The sequence below is a fragment of the Barbus barbus genome, assembly GCF_936440315.1.
Source record: "Barbus barbus genome assembly, chromosome: 4".
Taxonomy (NCBI): Eukaryota; Metazoa; Chordata; class Actinopteri; order Cypriniformes; family Cyprinidae; genus Barbus; species Barbus barbus.
In genome coordinates, this window is record NC_136732.1 from 10,493,662 (window position 1) to 10,519,094 (window position 25,433).

The 25,433-nt window shown below is 38.9% G+C and overlaps 1 protein-coding gene across 6 annotated transcripts in view; it reads right to left on the bottom strand.

Annotated features, from left to right (window-relative positions):
• The window catches only part of LOC306868875 (caskin-2-like), a 54,904-nt gene that overhangs the window by 5,128 nt on the left and 24,343 nt on the right, over positions 1–25,433 (bottom strand). The window contains exons 3-19 of one of the 6 annotated variants that reach the window (XM_079415312.1): positions 24,658–24,709; positions 15,106–15,203; positions 14,675–14,820; positions 13,974–14,069; positions 10,546–10,676; positions 7,334–7,442; positions 6,888–6,996; positions 5,589–5,683; positions 4,877–4,994; positions 4,427–4,612; positions 2,942–3,019; positions 2,371–2,504; positions 1,633–1,696; positions 1,280–1,374; positions 814–924; positions 611–712; positions 384–519 (exon numbers count right to left, since the gene is read on the bottom strand). In XM_079415312.1, coding sequence (XP_079271438.1) covers positions 384–519; positions 611–712; positions 814–924; positions 1,280–1,374; positions 1,633–1,696; positions 2,371–2,504; positions 2,942–3,019; positions 4,427–4,612; positions 4,877–4,994; positions 5,589–5,683; positions 6,888–6,996; positions 7,334–7,442; positions 10,546–10,676; positions 13,974–14,069; positions 14,675–14,820; positions 15,106–15,203; positions 24,658–24,709 — 1,860 coding nt within the window. Of the gene's footprint in view, positions 1–383; positions 523–610; positions 713–813; positions 925–1,279; positions 1,375–1,632; positions 1,697–2,370; positions 2,505–2,941; positions 3,020–4,426; positions 4,613–4,876; positions 4,995–5,588; positions 5,684–6,887; positions 6,997–7,333; positions 7,443–10,545; positions 10,677–13,973; positions 14,070–14,674; positions 14,821–15,105; positions 15,204–24,657; positions 24,710–25,433 lie in introns of all 6 variants that reach the window. The other 5 variants (XM_079415311.1, XM_079415313.1, XM_079415314.1 and 2 more) reach the window with 5 other exon arrangements.

A 25,433-nucleotide genomic window follows, 5' to 3' on the forward strand; every position in this document is an offset into this window, starting at 1 on the left:
GAACCAGAGTGAACCTATTCATTTAAAATAACCAATTCAAAAGAATGATTTTCTTACATATCATGCTTGCTTTCGTTTGAAAGCAGGTTTAGTTGTACACAAGAGCAATATTTAGGCAACTACAATTTTCAAGTCCCCCACCCTCTGGTTCTACTCGCCTTCCTCCGAGTGGGATTCAAGCTGGCATTTCCAGCATGGGAGGCAGACATGTTAACAAGACTACAGCCTTTAGCATCAGTCTCTAGTGCACCTCTTGAGATCAGAGGAGTGAGTTCTACCTTCAAAATTTTTACATTTCCAATTATAGCTTTTCTTTGGTTTTGGTAACCCTATAACTACAACCACCACAATGTACTTTAATTCAGTGTTTCGTTCAAACTCACCTAGTTTGGTGATGCCAATCTCCTGCAAGTCTTCCCATGTGAGATCTCGGACAATGTTTATCGAGTCATAGCCATTCTCTGAGAGTTTCTTATGATACTGTGGCAGACCTATGGAGCTCAGCCACTCCCCAAGATCCTGCTAAGAGATTAGTTTTTAATTGTGAGTGAACTGAAGAAACACCATAGACACATGTATATGCATACTATAGTAGTGTTTAGTGACTTACTGGTATGTACTCTGGGAGCCATTCTGGAATGCTGAGGTTGCCAATCTCAAGAGAAATCTTCTTACGGTGGCCTGGTTTAGTCACACCAATAGCTGTTAGATCCTGAAAAATGGTATAATACTTTATCAACATCAACTCTATCTGCAGCAACAAGAATGAGTGGCACTTCTTAAAGCAACCAAACACTGGTGCTCTGATCGTACCTCTGGGGTCATTCTGCTGATGGTGGGTACATCATAGCCAGCGTTGAGGAAATTAGCAGTGTACTGCTCCAACTGAAACTCACTAAGCCACTGATAGATGGCCTCAGCATCCTGACAATGATAAAAGACATGAAGACATAAGACAGGTAGCAAGCAGAATGCAGGATACACCTGCTGTTGTATGAAAATACGGCTTCTCCATATGCATTATGTTTTTTGAATATTATTATGATATATTTTATATAATCTAATTTCCGGGCTTAATTAACAGTTGTATGTTATTATACTCACATTTATTATTAGTATACTTGTAGACTAATAGTATAATGGTGTGGTATAATTATATAATCGACATTTTGATGTCATAAAGTTGTAATACAACTTACAACAACAATACAAAATTAATTTGCCATATCAAAATATAATCAGGTCTATCTAAGCCTTAACTGTAATAGTGTTTTCTGACCTTGCCCTCCAGCAGCTGTTGAGGATGCACAAACTGTTGAGAGAAACCCTGCTCTCCTGGCCTCTGTGGGGGCAGCACAGGTCTGCGAGGAACTCCTTCAAAACAACACCACACATACTCATGTTAATACATGCACCAAGATTTACCTGAAAGCATTTTCAATGTCTTTGAGTTAGCTAGTGTTATGCCAATTTTTAAGTTGATGTATGAAGTCCGTTATTACTTAAGTTCACACAGAACTTATCAGATTGATTTGATATTTTGTAACATTCATACATTTTATGTGTCCAAATACTGTCACCGTAAGCTGTATACAGATACAAACAGTAAATATGGCACCGGTAACTCTTTACCTGTGGATGTGTCTGGAAGTTTGTTATGATCTGGCTGTAGTAAATCCACAACAGAGGGCGTTGCCTGTTTAAAATGAAATAAAAGTCAGACGAAACCTTAGCTATAAAACTTTAGTTCACATTGGAATGACAAATGTTTGCCTGAAGCTAAAAAAGTTTAATGAAAATAACAGGAAACGGGTCCATTACAGTCTGATGTAGAGTTGTGGACTTCGAAACATTGCAAAGTGGGAATTTAAAGGAACTGTTTTTTGTTTTTTTTTTGGAGATGGGAGAGAGAGAGCTGTGATGAGACGAATTTTCTTCTACATGTCACGTATGAATCCTTGGATTTAATTGAAACATTATAGCTAGTAGTACACAAATGTCTTAAATGAGACCAAACACAAATTCTTTATACATGCAACAAAACATTTTACCTGCTAAAAAAAACAACATTAGCACTTCAAGATGATCGCCAGAATGTTCTTAACACAAATGTACCATTTCATTCTAATTTCTCTTTATCCAAATTAAGACATTTCATTATCGCTCACTACCTCTAAAAGCACCTGTTGTAAGACCACGACTCAATATTTCGTAAAGATTCAAATTTGTAATAACATAATTAGAAAAATGTTTATCTACTTCAGGAAACCTGGAACTCACATTTTCCATGGTATTTCTAAATGGGAACTCTTTAAGTTGTTTCTTACAAGGCATCATGCCTGTGACTGAACACAGCGAATGGTTGGTTACCTTGCTGGTGTCAGGGCTGGTGGTGTGTTGCTGTGGTCCATTGGGGGCGCTGTTGCTTTCTGTGCTCTGGCCACTGCCTGCACTGCGGGTGCTGCCCACACTGCCAGTGCTGCCCACACTGTTCCTGTCCCCAGCTGCGAGAGAGATAGAGGCATTAGTCTAGTGAGTCAATGCAATTATAACATGAATGCGATTAGGCCATCACAGCAGCCGTCTGCACTGCCATGCCAGTGTGCCACCCCACAGCTGTGAGGACACTGTACCCACTGTGCCAAGGGGCTGGATTTCTACTCAAGCAGCAGGCAGGATGGGGTGGGGGTAGCAGGGCAAAGCCACAGGCATGTGGTGATGGGGTTTACAGATGACAGCACACAACCTACAGTACGTTCTGCTACGGGAGCGAGAGGGTTCGGAGTACTCTAACATCTGGAGACGGACACATCAACTGGGTCTGTGTGGCATCTGACAGGCCAGCCAATCAGAGGGTCTGTCTGCAGCAGGGAGGGGGTGGCAGCCAGTAGGGGGCGCAGGGGAGGAGCATTTCAGAGGAGGGGATTGCAGCGGTTCTTACCAGCGCAGGAGTTCCGCAAAACCCACACGTCCTCCATGCTGGGGGTCATGTGCTGGGACAGATCGCTGGGAGACCCACCTAGCAGACACAAACACTTTTTGGGCCACTGGCCTCAGTTTTGTGGGCGGATAATATAAGGGTGTGTGCATCCCAAATCAGGGGCTTCAGATGAGTGTGTGCTACTGCATGGTGTTTATATTCAAAGACAGTGTTTCTACTATATCTGTCACAAAGGACAACCATGAGCCCACCCAGGGTCCATAATCAACCGTTTGCCCCAACTGCCAAAGACTAATAATATAATTTTAAATCTTTTGGTTTACATCTAGAAAATAAGTGAAGTACTTAATTCAAAACAGGAATAATACATGGTTATTTAATATATAAACCATTTTTTATAAGCAAAAATAAATATTTTGTGATCTTAATCACTACTTAGATTTTGGTCAAACTGCCAACCCCTATTAAAAGCCATGGAACTGTTTTTACGGATCTAATGACATGCAAGTATAAAAATTTAAACCTGCACTAGAAATGCACTGCACTAGCTAGACTAGAAAGAATTGTTTTGGTTAAGAATGCACAAATTACATAAAATAGCAACAAATCTGTGGTTCAAAACCAGGTTCTTGTCCTATCCTGTTTCACTATGGAAAGCCTACTGATTTTATTTACGCTATGAGTTAAGATTTGGAGGGAAGTTGCAGGCTTGCATCACTCGCTAGTGCATGTTTACGTCATGTCTGCAAACACAAAATAAAGTCTGGCTGCTAAATCGACCACGTGGCTGCTGAGGAGGGGTTTAAACCATTTATTAGCTTGCAAATCTTAAAAAACCTTGAAGGGTTAGTTCACCCCAAAATGAAAATTCTGTCATTAATTGCTTACCCTCATGTCGTTCTAAACCTGTAAGACCTTCGTTCATCTTCAGAACACAAATTAGATATTTTCTAAGAGCTCTCTGACCCTCCCATTGACAGCAATGCAACTGAAATGTTCCCAGCCCCAGAAACATAGTAAGGACTTTGGTAAAACTGTCCATGTGACATCAGTGGCTCAACTTCAATTTTGCGAAGCTACGGGAATACTTTTTGTGCGCAAAGAAAACAAAACTTTATTCAACAACCCCCCCCCCGAGTTACTGTCTTCAGCCATTTTAGAGGGTATCACAATGCTTACGCAGCTGCTCTCAAGATCCTTTTTATTTGCATCCTTTCCCAGTAACTTGTAATCCACGTAACATAGGATTGTTCAGTCAACAGTATTCATATATCACATTTAGCACACCCACTAAAGTGATAAAGAGTGTGACGAAATGGGAGAGTGTCTCAAGAAAAGCCATGGTCACAGGAGATGCATTTTAAAGCCAGGTGGAAACAGTACGAGTCTCAGCTGACCATTTGTGATTGCATCACTGAAAACCTCTTAAGACCAGGTGGAAACGTGTGAGAAAGCACCCTTAGAGATGGGACCGAGTGGGTATACCTGGGTTGGTGCTCAGACCGTTGGCATGTGGGAGGACCAGGTGTGGGTTAGTGGTGTACAGAGTGTAGTAGTCATCAGTTTGAGGGGTCCCGCCCCGGCTCAGACTCAAGCTGGGACTGAGGGCGGACCTGGAGAGCAGCTGCTGCTTATGAGTGGGCAGAGAGGCGTGTCGTGACAGGGTGCCCCCTACAGGACGACACACACATGACAGGAGCAGAGGGTTAATGCAAGCGGATGGAGGTTAGAGATGAACATTTATTACATGGGAAGCAGCAGGATGGAAGACAGAGACACGTCTAGGGTACTTCTGTCAGCATGTTACTGATTCAGTAAAGGAAACAATGTTATTTGCAGGGTTAATAGCTGTAATAAAATCCATCAAACAAAAACATATAGCGACCACGGGCTGTGAAGCTTCAAAACTTGCTATAAATGAAGTTATTATTGTACCTGAGCGTCGGCTGATGACCTCAACTATGGAGGGGGGAAAGTAGCCAATTCGGTCTGTTCCCCTCTGGGTGTCATGAATGTGGCCCTTCCAGCGTCCGTCCACATGCTGCTCTATCACCTGCCAATCACAACAGCAAAACACACTGACGTCACGGTGATCTCACACGTACAGTTTTTAATCCAGCTGTTTTTCATCCTTGACAACCAGTCAAAACAGAGGAGGAGGTTGGGAGTTCAGAGACAATGCATGATCTGAAAGCTTTTGAAAGTTAGATAACATAACCCCAGCCGCCCATCCTAAGCAAACACGCATAAAGCATATAATAGCTGCAGGCCCGACAACAAAACAACAGCGAGATCATTCAGCTCATGAAATACAACCCTCCAGTAAATGACCCTTAGACTGTACTTATTCTCTGCCCACAACTTCCTGTGAGACAATGCTGTGTGAAAATGTATGTTGGTTTGAGTTCACCAATAAACACTTATTTTACAGTTTATCTTTAGCACCCTCAAAAAACCAAGGCAATGAACAAAGAACTGGTGGAAAGAGAGAACAATCTGGCCTCAGTTCAAGTGAAACTGCTTCTGAAACGCTAGTTGAATAGACTGGCTGGGAACACAGGGGTTTGGTATACTACTTAAGAGAAGCGCAGATGTACACACACACACACACACACAAGGTTTCAGGAAGTCATGTAAGCGGCTGTACCGTGATGACGTCACCGGCCCGTATGGTGAGGGCCGTGGGGTCGTGAAGATTCCAGAAGTCTTTCAGAGCTCTGACCTGAAGAACTCCTGTAGCTTCTGAAAACACACACACATACATATATCTGTGTTGAATCAAAACCAGAAATTCACATAGTTCGGAATCAGATACTGGAAGATACCACATACTGTACATTACTATGCATTGCTAAATCTCATGAAATTATCCAGCTCAAAATCCAAAGGAAGAAATAAGAAAATTACACACACACACACACTTGTTTCCATGTTTTATGGGGACTCTCCATAGGTGTAATGGTTTTTATACTGTACAAACTGTATTTTATTTTCCTTATAAAGAAAAGGCTATAAATACATATAGTATTTTTTGTTTAATTTGATATTTTCCTTCGGAAAAAAATAAATAACTTGTAGGTTAAGTACATTCCCAATTATATATATATTTTTTTTCTTTATGAGAATTTGTGGGAGACATTTTTTATAGATTAGTGTTCATAAAAATTAGATGGGTCCCGCCATCTGAAGCTCTCAGCGTGTCATTTCTGTGATTTTATTCCAGTGGAAGGAATGTGCTGACACACGGACACACAGCAGGCTGAATCAATAATTAACTCTCTGAGTCTGTCAGAGGTTTAGGGAAGCGTTGTGGCCCACATACACACACAGAGCAGCTCTGGTTAAAGCAGACGGGCTTGCATTTTGAAATGTGCAAGTACACAGTTCCAAAATATCCATGCATCACCTGGTGGATTTTGTGTGAACCACAGTTTAAATTTTAAAAAGTATGCCTGCAGGAATCTTGCATGATGCCATTAAAAAAGAGCATTCTTAAAGGCCACATTTATAAAGGGAATTAGTAAACAGAAAGATAAAATGATTGTCACTATTACAATTTCATCCTGATACAAATGTTCACATATGATGTCAGTACTTGTGGGTGGGGCCCTGTCTTATGTTTCATAGGAGGGCCCCACAGATTTGCGGTATGCATCTGCACACAAACACACACAGGAGATGTCTTTTGTCTCTTTCATGCGCTCAGACAGAGAAAGCAGCAGGTTATATAATCCTGAGTTTAAACAGCTGCTTACTAAATGGCAGATTAAATGTCTCCCATAACCATTTAAAAACCAAAGAAGGGCCATTCCCAAACACACAAACTTCACCATGTACACACTCTCATATACTGTGTATATGCAGTATGAACACAAACACACTCCAAGCTTAAGGAGATAAAATACAGTCAGTATAGTCTTAAAATAAATGTCAGATTGCATCTCACCTCGTAAGAGCTGCTTGATATCTTTGCTGGCGTGGCATGCTGTGAATTGGTTGACGATGTCTAGGGCTGTTTGATTGTAAGTGTTACGGATATTGACATCAATCCCATTCTGCCATCACAAGAAACAAACATTAAGAGGGTTAAATGCTGTCTGTCGAATAGCAGAAGCACATTCAGCGTGGAAAAATCAAATCACTAATGCATCTTGATTCCTCCTAAATTGATTCTGGATTCGATCCACACAAATACAGAGGACACAAACATTCGTTTTGTTGCTTGTGAAACAAAATTCTCATAAAGAAGCATATGACAGGATGTTACGATAAACAGTTCTGAAAATTAATTTGGACATTGGGGTTTGCACAGTGATTCAAAAGCTGAAATTAAAAGACACTTAATGTTAGAAAGTTCGGTGACCCCTGTAGAGACGTCTCTAAAAAACTTACATCCAGGAGTAGCCGCACTACCTCTGTCTTCCCATAGAGGGAGGCCTCATGGAGCGCTGTGCCAGCTTTAGTGGTTCTGTTGATGTCAATACCTGCTTTCAGAAGAAGCCTGAAGACAGAGGGAGATGGAAACTCAATGAATGGACTGGCGGCAATAGTCAACTACTACTCCACAGAGAGGAGACGACATCCTCTTTAGCATTCTGTGTTATATTTACATACTGAAGGGCCTATAATACCCACAGACTTGTGGAATTTACACACACACACACACACACACACACACACACACACGCACACACACACACACACACACACACACACACACACATCAGGTGGAATCCGAGACGCTCATCTGTTGAAATGCAGGATAGAATGTCAGTGTTGCACTGGGAATGCCAGGCATTAGGATGGGATCTGTTAGTGCGAGAGCCGTAGGAAACACACACACACACAGACATGTCATTACTTTGCAAACTAAAAATGAATCACACTACACAAATGTCAAATGTGAAAATTATCTCCAGATTCTATTTAACTTTTTTGAATTGTGCCATTATTTTCATGATAATTAAGCACTTTGCCTTCTAAATTCTTCTTAAGTTTTTTTTGTAATTTTTTTTATTACACTATCATTACTTCGATACAATATTTAAATGAGCATAACTGAAATGCAATATAATAAATACTACCATGATTATTATAAAATATATACTTCATTTAAATATACTTTTACCATACAATTTGAGAATGTCGATGGAAGCCTTAAGCCACGTTCACACCACGAACGATAACTATGAAGAGAACTATACAGATCTCTGCCACTTTAAATTCTCGAGCGCATTATAGCAGAATGGATTCTGATTGGGTGTCAATGTTTTTATCGTTCATCAGCTGGAAAAAATCGTTCTGAAAGTGATTCCAATGATCTCGTTTCTCTGTGCCTTTATCGTTATAGCTGTGGTGTGGACTCTGCTATTCTTTAATATTGAGAACGATTTTTAGAACTATATCTTTACTTTTATCTTTATAGTTATCGTGCTTGGTGTGAACGGGCCTCATAAAAAATTATGATTTACCAAAGCATGATTTTCTATTTTATATACATTTATATGCTATTTGATTTACATAAAAAGTCATACAACACAGAAGTTTGAGTTTTAATGCCATAATTATGACATTAAATTATGATTTACCAAATATTTTTCTTTCTTATGTGGCAGAAATGGGCTTCCAATATCACGATAAAGAGTTGGTCTGATACAGGAAGTGCCATGAGTCACATCCTCTCAGAAATGCACTCTTCCCAGACATCCTCACATATTTAGGGAGACTGGGACGCTCCTCTCCCTCAGGACAATCATGTTGGGGAACGTGAGTCAGAGAGAACACTGACTCTCTTGGCACCAGGACTTTCCCAGTCTCATTCTCTGCTGTGCGGGTACAGTGTCTGTCTGCTGTGCTGCTGGGATAATGCAGCGGGTGTGTTTTATGTCAAAACAAAAAAATATATATATATTCAAAGTATATGTCATATTTAAAGGAATCATTCACAGAGTATTGCAGCTCTGGTAAGGTGTCATCTGACTAGCTTTTTATGAAATATAAACCAATGTTTGACATAAACAGAAGTGCACAGTAAAGCACCAAGTAAGCACAGAGCGAAGTGTCACATAAGAGTATTATGAAGAATGGTGTTGCGAAGCGTGATGTGTGTTTCAAAGCATTATTTATGTGCATTGTAAGCATCACAAACTGTTGTGAAGTGTCACGTAAACATGTTGGAAACCTGACATAAATGTGTTGTGATGTTGACATGTTGCAAAGTGTCATAAGAGTGTTGTGAAGCATCTCATAAGTGTGTTGTGAAGTGTCATGTACGTATTTTGTACACGCATTAAACATCACTGAAACTGTTGTCACGTATGTGTTTTGTGAAGCGTAATGTGTTGCAAAGCATCATATAAGCGTGTTGTGAAGCGTCATTGGTAGCGTCGTGCAGCATCAAGTTATGCCAAGTTCACACTGCACAATTTTAGCCCAGATTTTCACTTGCCGACAGGTTTTGCGAAATCTCCGACAAATGCACAAAATTGGAGGCAAATCGGTGCTTGTTCATGTGAGTGACAATCACGCAGTGTCACCAACGCCTATAAAATATCAGCCATGCTAAATATCTGGACCTGTCAGCGATTCAAAATCCTGCTGTGTGAAATTAGTTTTGACTCAAAAATACAGCCAACGAGAAAGCAAGATACAGGGCAGCGGGAAGTTCGGGGAGGAGTTATATGAAACGTAGTTTGCGTACCAGACAGAGTTGTCGGCGATTCTTCCTATTGTAAAGTCATGCAGTGTGTAACCTCCTGTCAACGATCCATCGTGCAATGTGAACACAGCCGCAACTGACTGCTACCCCAGATAGCCGTGCAATGTGAAAACAACAGTGATCCAACGACTTTGAAAATCATGCAGTGTGAACTCAGCATAAGTGTTTTGTAATGTGTGTTGAGAAGCATAATGTACGCATGCTGAGAAGCATCACAAACGCGTTGTGAAACTCACACGCAAATAACACAGAAGAGATGCATTTTAAGGTTAGACTTTAAATTTTGATGTTAAATCCACTATTGTATTGTGTATAAATAGTGTACAGTCTATACACAGTATTAAGTTTAATTACATAAGAAGTAACTGTAATTACATTTTTTTATTATTAAAAAAATAAGAGTAATCCCTTACTTTACTTTTTCAAGAGAAAAGTAATTAAATTACAGTAACTAATTACTACACCCCACACTGGTTGTTAAGCATTTGGCCACTCATTCAACCCTCATTATATGGACTCACAGAGATGGATTATTGTTCATTCTTTGTGTTCATCTGAAGAAACAGTCAAATACACAAGGGAAGGTATGAGTTGCTAACAAGCAAAGCTGCAACGTGGAGCATCAATACAGAATACATGTGTGTTCAGAGGTATGCACATTAATTTTGAATGTGGGTCATCCAATCACAATGTATTATTAAGGGTCATTTTTACATTAAATCAGCAGTGTTTCTGTACTAACAGCTGTGGAAAACACCTAGGCAGGAGAATCAAATTAAGTGTAAAAACACAGCAGAGCTGAGACACACACATCTCTCCAGCCCGGCACAGCTGAGACTGATGCCTACAGATGTGCTACACACACAAGAGGTTTCCAAGAGCTCACCGGATGACGTCCTTATGTCCGTTGCGTGCGGCGAGGTGCAGAGGAGTGTTACAGTTCGAGTCTGACCCATCTCTCCGATCTCCCTCCAACAGAGACGCAACCATATTACTGCTCAACAACAGCTGAGCCACCTACAAAAGAGAAAGAGATCATTGGCGTATTTTGCACCAGTGTTTTATGGTCACCTAAAACGCTGAAAAATCGTTATTTCAGTAATCAAATAAAACATAAATATTAGATTAAATACTAAAACTTAAACATTAGAAATGATGCCTTGGCAACTAATTGAAATAGGTAACATGACTGAAGCTAAAACTGAAATACAAATTAATTAATTGAAGTAAAAATGAACAAGCATTATGAAAGCACATACTTCCTTTACTACCACTATTTCACTTAATTCCTAAAGCACAGGCAAACAAAATGTTAGACAAAACCACTATTCTGCTAACTGTGGCTTTAAACAGAATATATGGTACACAAATAAGGTACACTTCTGCTAATGCCATGTACAGTTTTAATGCTAAACTGAACTGAGAGCAAGATTTTTGAATGAAAGTGTAGAGACAGAAAAGAAAAAGGCAGGAAGACGAGAGAGTTATGAAAACACATACACACAGACAGAGGGCTCTTGGGAAGGTGAGCATTGGCTCTCAGAGGCCTCACAGGTGAGGATGAGGTCATGCTAACGTGTCCCAGTGACCATTAACACCCAAAAACATCTGGGCCACAAACACCAATGGTGTGTGTCCACTGAAGCAGTCAGTAGAGCTGAGTAGACCAGTCATTTCATTTTCTACGGTTTGGAAGGCGAGCGTCAGACTTGCACTGGGAATTGTGGGATAGAGTGGCGTGAAGTAGAGCAAACAGTGAGAGCAGCAAAAATATCAACTTTATGCAAAAAGGAAAAATGTTGCACAGCAGCCAAACGTTGAGAGACGAGCCAAGGTTGTGACGTCTGCCACCGTTTCTGATGGTGGATAGAATTTTTTTTTAAATGAATAAGACGAATGAAATGAATAAGATGTATGAAAATCACTGATCTATATATAATTTGTCTCTATTATAGATCAATGATGAAAACCAGTCAAATGGCCAGCATACATGGAAAAATATCATGATGTTCTTTGAGCAAAATAATATATGACTTTACTGTTGTTCAAAAATGTGGAAAAGTGTGGTAATTATGAGTTACCATTTTTCTGTCTATAATCATACACATGATGACTTTATTGACCGTACATTGAAATCGATCATAGATCACACTGAAGACAGCCTCACTGCTGTGCATTTTAAAGGCACACCCAAAGCAGGCAGTACCGAGTGGATTTCTTGCGCATCAGCACACGTAGGGCGAGAAAGACATTACCCAGTTGCTTCAGCCGCACCCTGATACCTCAATACAGCAGCTGATTAAATACCACACATACACACACTGCCATTAAACTAGCACCTCGAAAACGCCTAAATACACAGCTGAAGTGAAATCACACACCACTGGGCATGTGTGCGCGAGAACATGTAAAACAAAGCTGTTACTGAAATCTGAGCTCTTATTCACCCGGTACATGAATGACACACAAAGACAGAAGGGAAAACAAATCACAGTCAGGATAGAAGGAGAGACGAGGAAAATTATTTTGTGGCATAAAGAGACAGGTGTCTCCATGGACTGTGCTCTATCTATCTATCTATCTATCTATCTATCTATCTATCTATCTATCTATCTATCTATCTATGAAGAGTTCATTTGAAAAAAACGATAATAAACCGATAATTTGTATTTTTTTTAGAAATCCCTTTTTTTTTTGCGCATTCCAGGTAATAGGCTATCAATGAAACTGCAGTTGGGTTGTTTTAATTTAAGCAATAATAACTTAAATAAATACAGGTAATTAAAAAAAAATAATTTCAATGAAAGTATGTTTTTTTTTTTACATATTAAAAGTTAGGGTTTTATAGCAAAAGCAGATAACTCCACATTTCATGTTTTAGAGTTTAAAAAAACAAGAAAAAACACTCATTTAATCTTTGTAATCTCCTCAGATGACAATGTAGATGCCTGACAAAGGTTGTTGTTGTTGTGATCATAAACTGTATGGATGTGATTACATGCAATACACAGAGCTTTTCCTTCGCCCTTCGCAAGGATCCATGAAAACGTTTCAGCTTTTATTTTCCTTTTTCGCCCTGAAGAAGATATCACAGGTTCATCAAGTTCATCGAAATTATCCATCCTCGACGAAACTCCTCTCAGCTAGCACGTCTTTTCAAAGTGAAAGTAGCCTTGTCACCTGACCTGAATACAGCGTGCTGATTTGCTAAAATGGACTTATCGGCTTCCGTTCACGGGCGCTTGTTGGCTTTTGCAGTAAAACGTGAACTCGCGATGCCTTGAAAGTGGACAATATCATTTTTTTTGTGCTGTTTATAGGTTTTTGCAAATGAACTATATATATATATATATATATATATATATATATATATATATACACACACACACACACACACACACACACACACACACACACAGTATATATATATATATATATAGTATACTAAGTTCTGGAATGAAACTCTAGATGGTGCAGTCCATATGACATAATAGACCATATGACCAACTCAATATGATATCATTATCACATGGCACAGCTGATTGGTTCTCTTCTGTATCGGTAGCCAATGAGCTCGCTGCTCAACATTCAAATATTTGGCAGTGTTTGCTAAAGCAGTAGCAGCGCAGAAACCCTTCACCTTCCCCAGCTCCACCTGCATAGATCTGCTACGGGGTGATCATATATATATATATATGATTTACAATTTAAACTCTAATTGATATATTATTTGATATATTATTTAAATTGTGAAGTATAAGTTTAGGAATATAGTAAATGTTGTCAAATTAACACAGTAAGGAAATGTAATACCATTGACACAATTCAAGATGGAAGTAGCATGTAAATGCATGCTTTAGCAAGCTCACAGACAGTCAACTCTCATCATCCAGTAACAGATGTTCAATGATATGACACACAAGAAACTATAATTGACATAAAAAAAATTAAATGTCTATCATGTTTTTGAATCTTCATTTGGAGGCTTTTCTCAGCTAATACTGATATGTGATTAATTATGACTAATTTAATTATCAGAATAATGACGTGATTTTTCTAATGTCCCAAACAAATGAGCTTCATTTTTATAAGCAAGTTTTTCTTTCTTATTTTTCTTTGGATTTTGAGGTGAAATATGACCTAGACATGTTCTTGTCAGATTTTGTGAGATTCACCCACACATCAGATGTAATTTATGAGATCACTGTAACCATAGTGACAGTGACGCAACGAATGACATCTCGCATGAAGAATGAGCACAAACACACTAGTACTGAAACACTGATAAGTCCCTATATAGATGAGCTCACTGACCTTCACTCGGCCGAACTCACAGGCCAGATCCAGAGGAGTCTTCTTCGCCTTATTTAGAATGCATGGGTTTGACTGGTGCTGCAACAACATCTCCGACTGATAAACAGAGAGGGAAAGTATTGAAGAATTATGTTTTTTTGTACCAACTTGTTTGTTCACATGTGACATGAGACAGAAAATAATAATAAAATCAGGCAGATTATCTCTGATCCATCACTAATATACACAAAATCCCATCTGGGGACACTTGTTGATGTCGCAATGCAGATATCATATTGCTTTGCATTTCAGTGAGGTGATGTCAGTTGATTCACAGGTGCTGTATCCAGCAACACTGTTTCTCAAACAGGGATGGACTGGCCAGTTTTCCCGGTGGGATTTTGGAACCAAATGTATAAACAGAGCAAATACGGAACAATTTTCAGTAGAAAAATATTGTCAGGCCAGCCCATTTAAGCCATAGTGGTAAACTAATCTGCTCTGTTTGAAATCTGTTTTGAAGCATCTGGGTGTAGTCTAATGCAGTGGTTCATATTTTGCACATTTTGCATGTCTCCTTTGTCTGACACACCCATTTCAGCTCTTGGAGTCTCTACAATGAGCTTCAGTTGAATCAGGTGTGTTTAATAAAGGAGACATGCAAAATGTGCAGTGTTGGGGGGGGGAATTACTTGGGAACTATTGGTCTAATGGGTACGTACCACTTCATAGTGTCCGTACTGAGCAGCCAGGTGCAGTGGAATCTGCCCGTCATGAGATGCATTGTTAACGGCGGCCCCTGATCTCAGCAGCATGAGCACTGAGTCAGCTTTACCCTGCCATGCTGCGTAATGCAGCGGCCGCATGCCTGCAGAGCAAATCATACCGAATTAAATCTCTGACACACAGTTATGCAAGCTCTGTACAAGACTGGACAAAATTTAAGAATTGGCTCCATTTCAATACATGAGTTAGAATGTATATTAAATACTCTCATCTAATGTTTGAAGAAAATGTTGGGAATTTTAAAACGTTAAAATTTATATTATTCTGTGTCCTGTTTGCAACCTCAATTCCAATGCATTTAAATAAGAAATTGATTAGGAATTTAATTCACTTAAAGAGCTGAAGGTAATGAGGAGGCAGTTCTAACCATTGCTATCCTTGATGTCCACAACAGCCTGAGCATCCAACAGCAGAGAGAGCAACTCTCTAGTGCCTGTGAGAGCAGCATGATGCAACGCTGAAAACCTGAGTGGGGGAAAAAAACAAAAACTTTAACGAGATGGAGAGAATAGTGGAAAGAGGAACTTTTGACATCTAAAGAACAATACTTTTGGAAAAGATGCAGGCTACAGCCAAATAATAAAGAAGCCACTCAATAACTTTTATCAGCTTATTTTGATACCAGAGCACAGTTACACTTTCTTTATTCCCCACTTGAGGCCATGTGTGGTCATAAAGAGAATGGAAAAATAAAAACCCCAGTATATGTGAGATTGCCAACAAACCAATGTCTTGTAAAAGTGCCTTGTATTGCTCAAGCTGTGGCACAATTAGAGACTAAAGTCTGAAATTTACAAGGCTTCATGAGGCGAATAAAAAACAAATGAAACAGAGGATGATAAGGGGGTATATATTCATTTCAGTACAAGCTCAGGCAACAAAAAAACAGTGTCCTCTAGGCACAGACACCCTCATGTGATCTGATGTTTACAGAAGCATGACAAATGAAAATGCTACTTGTCTGGGATGGATGTATTTTGTTAGTACATGCCGAAATCAAAGCAAGACCACTCGCAGGTGAGTAACAGGCCTGTCTTCACCCTAAAATTACCAGAAATGTTCCATCTCTTTGCAACCCTCCATACACTACACCACTTTTGCCCAGATTTTTGGTCTGATTTGCAGTTTGGACAAGTCAATGCTATTTGCCAAACTTCATAGAAAACTGTATAGTGTATAATAGCCACAGTCTCAGATTTTTTTTTTTTTTATTAGCTTCAGACTATGATTCCATCCAGTCGGAGGAACTTATTTGATAGTTTCTGCCAGGCTTTCAGTATTCTACTAGAACCTCGTAAAGGACCATTTTGGAACACCATTTGGATGGATGTTCCTTTCAGTGCATTCTGGATTTGCCTTCTTGGCGAAGATTATATGCAATGTTGCTTTAGAAATCGGCCCAAAAGTTGGCATCTTAAAAGGCAAAGAAGTCATGCTGCCAGTCTTTGAGAAAAGACATTTTGTTCTGAGTAGCTACGATGCCTCAAGTAGCTGCCTACAAGTTGCAGCTCACAAGTTTTTGGAAGTCTCGGGCAAGAATCAAATCTTAAATTTCTAGATGTCTGCAGCATCAGTCTGGAAGCTTTGCTTATTTGTGGACTTTAATCCACAACATGCCTGACTCATCTTATCAAGAATCATGGAGGAACATCTTATGCAGTTTGTTTTGCAATGCTGGTATTTTGGCTCAGCATTTTTTCAGATGAAAAGCAGAGAGCCAGAGGTTTTTTACTCAATCCATATGGGGTAAGCCAAAGGAGCTGTTCATTTCCTGAACGCATGGCCTCAGACTGGCTTCTCAGAACTGACTGCTGTGTCTATTAGATGTGAAATGGGACAACATAGACAAGTAGAGCGGAAATAGATCAGACTGGATAAATATGACGGCTCAAGTTGATTATTTTCATGAACACACTGAGACTCCAGCTGAGGGCAAAGACTTTGCCGACAGAGCTTTTGAGGAGCTAGACGTTTGCAAGATCTTCCAACCCTCAGAATCACAAGCTGGTGTCAAACTTTCACATTGTGTTGAATCACACAAGACACAAAGTTTGCCATGCTTAGCAGAAACACTCTGATGTAAATCAGCTTGACGCGTAAGTGTCTTCACAGTGGACATTCTCGACACTCATGAGAAATGGCATGACAGCTGTGAAGGTCTGAAAATGAGTGGAGGATGAAAGGGGGTGGTGTGGCATAGTGGTTAAGTCTCAGGACTAAAAACCAGAAGTTGGCCGATTTGATCCCTGCAAGGTCCAAAGAGACAATCTTTGTACAGAGAGCTATATTAGGAATTTGCATTAAAGTTCCAGAAATAAATTCCACTGGTCTTAGTAGTTTGCCAGTAAAAAGGATCCTATTAAAGTAGAATTAATTATACTCAATTACTTCACAAAAATTGAAGTCGGAGAACATTCCATGGCACTACAACAAGAGGGCAGGTTAAGGCAAGAAATGGAGACTGCCAGAGGCTCCATGGCATAAAGCAATAGGCATAACATCACTTTTTTAACTCTCCAGAATCTAGGATGGGAATGTCAGCCTCACAACTGGGACATTTGTGTTTGAGGAGGGGAAGAGAGTCAGTTCATCTGTGTTATGAGCAGGCCCGCACAGGACCCGTGCTCACACAACTCAATTTTACGCAGAATTGAACCCCTATCATGGGGGTCATTGGATAACAAGCATTTATTTGAGAACACAGTTTTATATCGACTCTATAGTACATAGATATCATCCCAGTAAGAGTGCATGAAAAGTCTGCATAGTCCGTGTGGGTCTGGTTTTGAGGTGGGGGGGCGCTCTTAGGTAGGTGGCACAATCACTGCTATGTGCTGTCTTTGTAGCTCTACCTGACCTGCTGATGGCCGGACTTGAGAGCCCTGCAAGGGAATGTAGATGCTGAAAGAAACCTGTGTTGTAAAAGAGCTCTCTCTCATGTGCACAGGAAACTGTGCTATTCTCTTCAACACTTCTACACACGCTTCCATCAGCTTTCTAGGAAAAACTGGGAGCTGAGAAGAGAGACCTCATCCTTATCCTTAAAGTGAACCCCCCTTTACCAGGGAACTGGTCACACTATCACATCATATCCAGAAGAAAATGACATTGATGATTAGGGGGTGTTTGTGCAATTAATTGATTTTTATTTTCTATCTTTTATATACACACAAAAATAGTCCAAATGTCTGTTTTAGAGAGTATTAAGATAAACGCAGTCAGTTATGTCTTAAGTGAACATAAACAGTTTGAGAAATAAATGGGATGTGTGTCAGTATATTAGATAGGTCTTAAAGTGACAGCAGCCTAATAAACCTTCTGCTGTCTGTGTCCTTAAGGTGAATCAAACAACAAAAGTACGGGGGGGGGAAATAATCACTGCTCGACTGAATAGCTTTAGTAGCTAGTAAGAATTGTTGTGTTCAATTCTCACAGTGAGGACTTATTTCCAGTAAAATAATATCATAATCTAGCAGCATACACAGGATGCATCGGAGCATCCTTTCTTAAGCTCAAGCTCACATAAAAAATGTGATAAATGGGGAACGAAGGTTTTGAACTTCAAAATGAATGCAAAACCACCAAAAATGTGTATTGCTATTTCTCTATTAAATGTGCCATGGAGAGCTAGGGCAGATGCTCTCATGCAGAAGATTTTCAGTAAATAATAATTCACATTTCAGCCCATTACTCAAACGAACTGAAATGTAATTAAAGCTAAATTAAATGAAATTACATATTTCACATCAGCACGATTAGCAATAATTTTGGACATGTGACAGAAAACTAAATGTCATAAACAAACAAACAAAATATTTTGTGACAAGCAGCACTGGCCTGACAGAACAAGTGTGAGTACCGCCATCTGGCCTTGGGCCATCCTTATTGTTGAGCCTTGCCTACAATAAAGATTTTAGGGATTATGTTAGTACAGGTACACCCTAGGGCTGTTTCTAAACACTGTAAACATATTCAGCAATAATTAAATGTCATTAAGCCTTAATTACTGTCCTTAATACTTAGAAATGTTCACACATACAATCAAACTTGTTCAATTAATTGGAATATTATTATGTTCTTCATCAGCTACACGAGTTGGCTGCATTTGGCCATCGTACCAAACAAAAACGCAGTTTTGCACCCCAGGAAATATCAAGAGTGAGTCAGACAGTGCAGTGGCTGCCCGCAGCGATATTGAGCAGTTGTTGATTTACCCACAAACACACAATTCGGAAAAGTTCCCAGAACTCAGTGAGGGTCTTGTGTTACAAGCCCTGTCCACTTTCGCCTTCATTTCTCGCGATGTCAGGACGGATTTGATGCTGCCCTGGGTGGACAAAGGACAGGGCTCCAAAGAGTCCCTCTCACACCGGCCTTGCCATTCATTCACACACATTCCAGGACGTTTGCCATGGAAACGCCCCCCATACAAATCCCAACAGTTCCTCAGAAAGTCAAAGGCGGCTCAAATACTAATTTGTCTCAAAGACAAGCAAAACCTTTGACGCTACACCACTATTATTTACCTTTACCAACAGACCTGGGCATGCAAAAGCATTAAAAACTTTCACAATCAAAAGTACAAAATCATATATTTCAAAATCATTGCGTGGCATGCAGAAACAAGGCTTTCCTAACAGTGTTGCAACTCTCGCTTCCTTTAGATGGGTGCATCTGACAAAAAACATGTAAAAAAAATAATAAAGAATAAATAAAATATCAATTTGATTTTTTATTTTTTTATTTTAGAACGTAGCATTAAAGTATTTAAATATACATATATACTGCAATAATTTCACATGCAATATTCAAATGAATGTACAAACAACAAAGTATATTTTTTATATCTGCTTAGTGGCGAGTATCACTGATACCAATAATACTGACGTCTCTATGAGATGTAAAAGAAAACCTGCTTAATAATTATGCACACCTAAATATAAGATATTTTTCACTTACAGCCTTCATGAATAATTGTGTATCAGTTATAAATGATTAAATACAAGATTAATAGTAGTTAATAAGATTGATGTCGTTTGGAATTGGTAAAATGTGCTCGGAAAGAAATATGATCACACACTTTTGCACGCTCAAAATATGATCTTTCGCACGCAGAATTGTGGCAGAGATCTAATCCCATATTAAACTGCAAAATTGCGTTAACGTGCTAATATTGACAGCACTAATACACACACACACACACAGTGTAATCAGATCGGATTACTGAAAAAGTAATCAATCACTTAAGATTACTTTTTTCAAGTAGCTACTAAAGTAATGCATTACCTTTAAATTTACAACACAATATATTACTCTTTAAAATAAGTAATGCAAGTTACTTTGTTTTCATATTTCATATTTATACACCTCTCCTATCACTCTGTTGACAGAAATTGGGAGCATGACGCTTAATAATTTCACTTATGGTGTGAAAGGGTCTTTGCAGTTGCCAAAAATATAACTTTGGGTTTTTTTTTTAATAAATACTGTAAGCAAGCCGCAGCCCAAGTCACAAAAATGTAATGCGAAAGTAAAGTAATGCATTACTTTCCATAAAAAGTAACTAAGTAATGCAATTAGTTATTTTTCATGTAGCCTAACGCATGAAAAACTTTTCAGGTAATACAATGTTGTAATGCATTACTTTCAAAAGTAACTTTTCATAGTAACATTTTCATTTTTACCAAAAAATCTCATTGCGATAATGCCTCGCAAAAACAGATGTTTTACTTTTTTCTTTTTTTGTAATTCTGTTATTTTCAATTTAGATTCTAATAACTGCAAATTTGACTACATGATTAGAAAAATATGTTTAATCAGCATAAATAAAAATATTATTCGATAAAAACTAATTATTTTGCATTAAAATCTTGAAAATTGTTTGAGAAAGGTACTTAACTGTAATGAGATATCCTTGTATAAATACATTTTTATTTTGAACAGTACTGTATATATGACCCAAATATGTTGCATATTTTGTAAGATTCAGATTCCAGACGGCCTGAAGACACTGCCTACACACGGGTGAGTCTATGCACTTCATTCCCATTAATAAGTGCTACAGGTCTCTGCATGATTGTGTTACATACACTCTGAGTGAGCTCGACTACATCCTTTTGCCGCTTTTCCTGTTTTCCTCTTCTGTCAGTAAATTTCCATTAAATAGAGATGTTATATAACAAAACCCGGTCAGTAGATACCATGGCAACGTAAAAGACAATAAAACAACATGACTGATGCATCTTGTTCAAACTAAGAGTGGACCGCTTTAGACCGGAGACGTCAGTCATCTCTCTAACCCAAGAATATTTTGTGTTATCTATTTATAGTGCTTTAATGCCATATAGTGACAGATTTGTTCACACCAGCCGTATATATGAAAGCACAAATCAGCACTCAACAACTACCATAAATCTTCATCCATCATTCCCTGTTTTCCTCTTGCCTTTCCCATCCGGCCTCAATAATGGCTGTTTGGTGCTTTGTAAACACTCCTATCTAATTCATATGGTCCTTATCCACGAATGGCCATCTCGGACCCCTCGACTGGACCACCCCCCTTTCTCTTCTTTATGACAGAGAGAAGGGGGGCGACCCAAAAACAAGCACCTAAATGTCACCAGAGTCTCAACTTTAATATAGGAGGTCAATGTACCGTTTTACAGCCCTGTGAGGGCACTGTTGACATAGCATGTTTTAATGGACTGTGTGAACAACGATAGTGGTCAGTTTAAGACGAGACACAGGTAAAGCATCTGGCTCAAAGGATTCAGTCTTATATCCACTGATTTTAAGGCTAATAGCTTGTAGCGCACTTAGTGTGTACATGAAGTTGGCCAAACATGATCATTGCAGCAAAGACTGATGAGTGTATTTCAGGGCATCTGGGGATATTTGCACATTAAAAATGTAAAAAGCTTACATGAAAGTACACTTAACAGAGTATTCAGAAAAATATGATTAGATATAGAATGGCCACACAATTCAATATAATAAAGCCAAGTGAAAAATGGATCATAGACATGTAACCTTATTCTAAAAAGTTTACAGAGGGGTGTAATTCAGAGGTTTGACTAAGAAGTTAGAGGTGTGTAGAGAGAACATTTACAGCAATTTAGCAGAAGACAGTGTGCTGACTCGGATGTCTGTCAAAGTGGGATGATAAATCACACAGGAAGTCAACATGCTTGCACATGACGGGACGAGGATGTGATGCTGTCAGTGGAGAGAACATGAGCAGCTCATTTGTACTCCCTTTCAAAAAATTGTGTCACTATTTGTTTATTATTTTAAAAGAAATGAATGCTTTTATGAAGCAAGGATACATTAATTTGATCAAAAGTGACAGTAAAGATAATGTTATAATGTTTCGATGTTTCAAGTAAATGCTGTTCTTTTGTACATTCCTCTTTGAATAACGGGCTGCGCAACTTTTTCAACAGTGATAATAATAATAAGAAATGTTTCTAGAGCATCAAATCGGCATATTAGACTGATTTCTGAAGGATCATGTGACACTGAAGACTGGAGTAATGATGATGAGAATTCAGCTTTGCATCAAAGGAATAAATTAAATATAAATAAATATAAATATACATTTTAAAATATATTCAAATAGAAAACTGCTATTTTTCATTATTTTTCCAATCTTTTAATTCATTCAGCCTTACTGTTGAATGGCAATGTAAATATCAAACATATTTGTTACAAGCCTTTGTTTTGTATTCTCTCGTTTCTTTCTCTCTTTTGTTTTGAAAGTGTTTGTGTCCAGGTATGGTGCTGATTGGCTCCTGCAGGCTAATGACTGGCTCATCTTGATTGGTGCATTCGATTCCAGGCACACCTTATAAAGCCCTGATGTCACTTCCTTTGAGAGTTCACATTGGCTGCGTCCGAAATCGCATACTTCCCTACTATATAGTATGCGAAAAACAGTATGCGAGGCGAGTAGTATGTCCGAATTCATAGTATTCAAAAAACAGTAGGTGATAATTACCCAGATGACCTACTACTTACGCCCGAATTCTGTAGTAGGCATACGATGGACACTTTACTATCCCATGAGGCCACGGGAGAGGAGGCGTCATATTCGAAAAATGGCGGAAAGCGGCGACGCGGCTGTTTTCAAGTGCAAGTACCTCAGGGAAAAACGTTGTTCATTGTGGTTAAATTGCACTTGTTTAAAATAATCAAAGTAAACGGCTGACTTATTAAAGTTTAAACGTTGTAAATCGATGAGATGACTTCATGAACATGGCGGATGTAGTACGTCCGAATTCCATTCATACTACCCTCATTCATACTATATAGAACGTACTTTTTTAACGGTCGAGAAGTACGCTTGAATTCAAATGTAGTACCTACACAAGTAGTATGTGATTTCGGACGCAGCCATTGTGTTGTTGTGATGAGAGAATTGTTGGTTTTGGTGGCTCTGTGCGTGCGTGCGTGAAAGATTAGATCAATTTTGACAGTTAAGAGTGATCATTGTTTGTTCTCTGAAAAGAATTACAGATTGTAAGTAGGAAACTGTTTGGTATTTTGACCCTACTGACTGTTACTGACACCGATTTGGATTTCCCTTTTGACACTGTTTGCTTGAGCTTGTAAATAGTTTGTATATCATTGTAAATCTTGAGGGCTTGGGAAAGTAAGGAGTTTGACTGCATTACTGTTTATTGTAACCCTTTTTGATCTGTTTTTGGCTAGGAAGTTAGGTTCATATATTGTACTTTTATTTTATTTTGGTTAGGGTTTAGGAAAGGGATCTTAAAGTAAGAGTTTTGTTTGTTATTTTGGCTAGGTCAACTCCCGAAGAAAGTTCCCTATTTATTTATTTGACTATTGTATTTTGGTTTGGTTTCATTAAAACCCTCAAAAGATTCCCCGCTTCCACTCTCTCATTTCATGTTGCGTCCTTTACCCCTAGACCGGGCGAAATTGAAATTGGGGGCTCGTCATATTAAGTGTATGGCATGTTTAGTGACAAGGTATGAAATTGTGTATTTGCGTACTCGCTGCTTTTTTTTTCTCGTGTTTGCCTGGTGGTTTTCATCTGGTGAGGGAGGAAGTAGAGGGTTTACTATGACGTTGAAATTTGAACTTGAAAAATTTACGATCGCGCCTACAGAAGAACAATTTGAAAAGTGTCGGAAGGATGATTTATTGTTAATTGCTAATTTTTTTATATAAACATGCCTCAATGCGCTGAAGAGGGAGATTAAGGAGGCCTTGCACAAGGAGTTGGTAAAACAAAGGGTTGTAACAATATTTCACACCAAAATCAAAATAAAGGTATTAGAAATTATGGTCACACTTTATTTTAAGGTCCAATTCTTGCTATTAACAAACCATTAACTACGACTTTTGCCTCAAACTCCTAATTTGCTGCTTATTAATAGTTAGTAAGGTAGTTAATTTTAGGTATTGGGTAGGATTAGGTATGTAGAACACGGTCATGCAGAATAAGTACTAATAAACCGCTAATATATAGTGAGAATTGGTCCATAGACTAAAGTACTACCAAAATTATATTCTGTTATTTTTTGGACCATTAAGAACTCATTGAGCATTACCTTTGCATGCAAAATTATGTATTTTCAGATTATTTTATGAGGAACGTCTCATCCATTGGTGAGCAGGTGTGTGTTATGAATACACTCCAAGACATACTATCTGCCATGTTGGCATTGTCTTTTGACCCCAATGGTCATTAAACTATGATATACTAGCAATACTACCAGTATACTGAGGTGTCATAAAACAAGAAACCTATAGTTCTCTGGCAGCTTTTCTAGTCCGATGATTTCTCAGTGCTTGTGACCTTACAGGAAAGAATTGACTGGCTTGGACACTTCACAATGTTTGTGTTTTGACCTGATTTCTTATGAGATTCACCCACAACACAACAATGACTCACCCGTCTGGATCCTGATAGTTGATGTTAAGCCTCTTTGTGGAGCCCAGTAACTCTGCGACACAAGAGAAAGAAAACAGAACGCAAGCATCAGCTTCACATGAAGACAATCAAGATGCTAGGGCTTGTGTATATATGTATATAAAGCCATAGTGGTTTAGATCTAATGGCAGACTGATGGCTAGAAACAAGGATGCCCAATACTCTGTAATAAAAACCTTTCATTAATTGGCCTGGCTGATATTTCAACTATCATCATTTACATCACAGCAGCACGGCTGTCAACCTCAATCGATTCAGTATGAATTCCCTTCTCCAGCTTCTCTCTTGTACTAAAGGCTCATGGCTGATGTGTCACATGAAGCAAATGAGAGGGCTGTTTGCTCATTCACTGGACGCTGTTGAATGTGTCTATATAACCCTGTGAGGTTGCAGGGCTCTCGAATAAACTCTCATCAGCATGTATGAACCATCAGGTCCCATGTTCAGAAACACTGACATATTCGCTTAAATTGCACAACAACTTGTAATTAGAAAACTGGACGGTTTGAAGAGAGGGGTCTGAAGTGTATGTAGCCCTTGCTAGGTGTTGGGTGGTTGCTATGGAAAATGCCACCAGCAGTGCAGAAATGACAAACTGCTCACTTTAACTTTTAGGTTAAAGTTTTGAGTAACTGCTAGGCAGTTTACATTGGTCTTTCCCATGAGAGCCCCAGAGGGAGTCTGGGATCCAGACTGATGAGAAGATCTGAGGACCTCTGGAGATTCCTGTTAGCTTA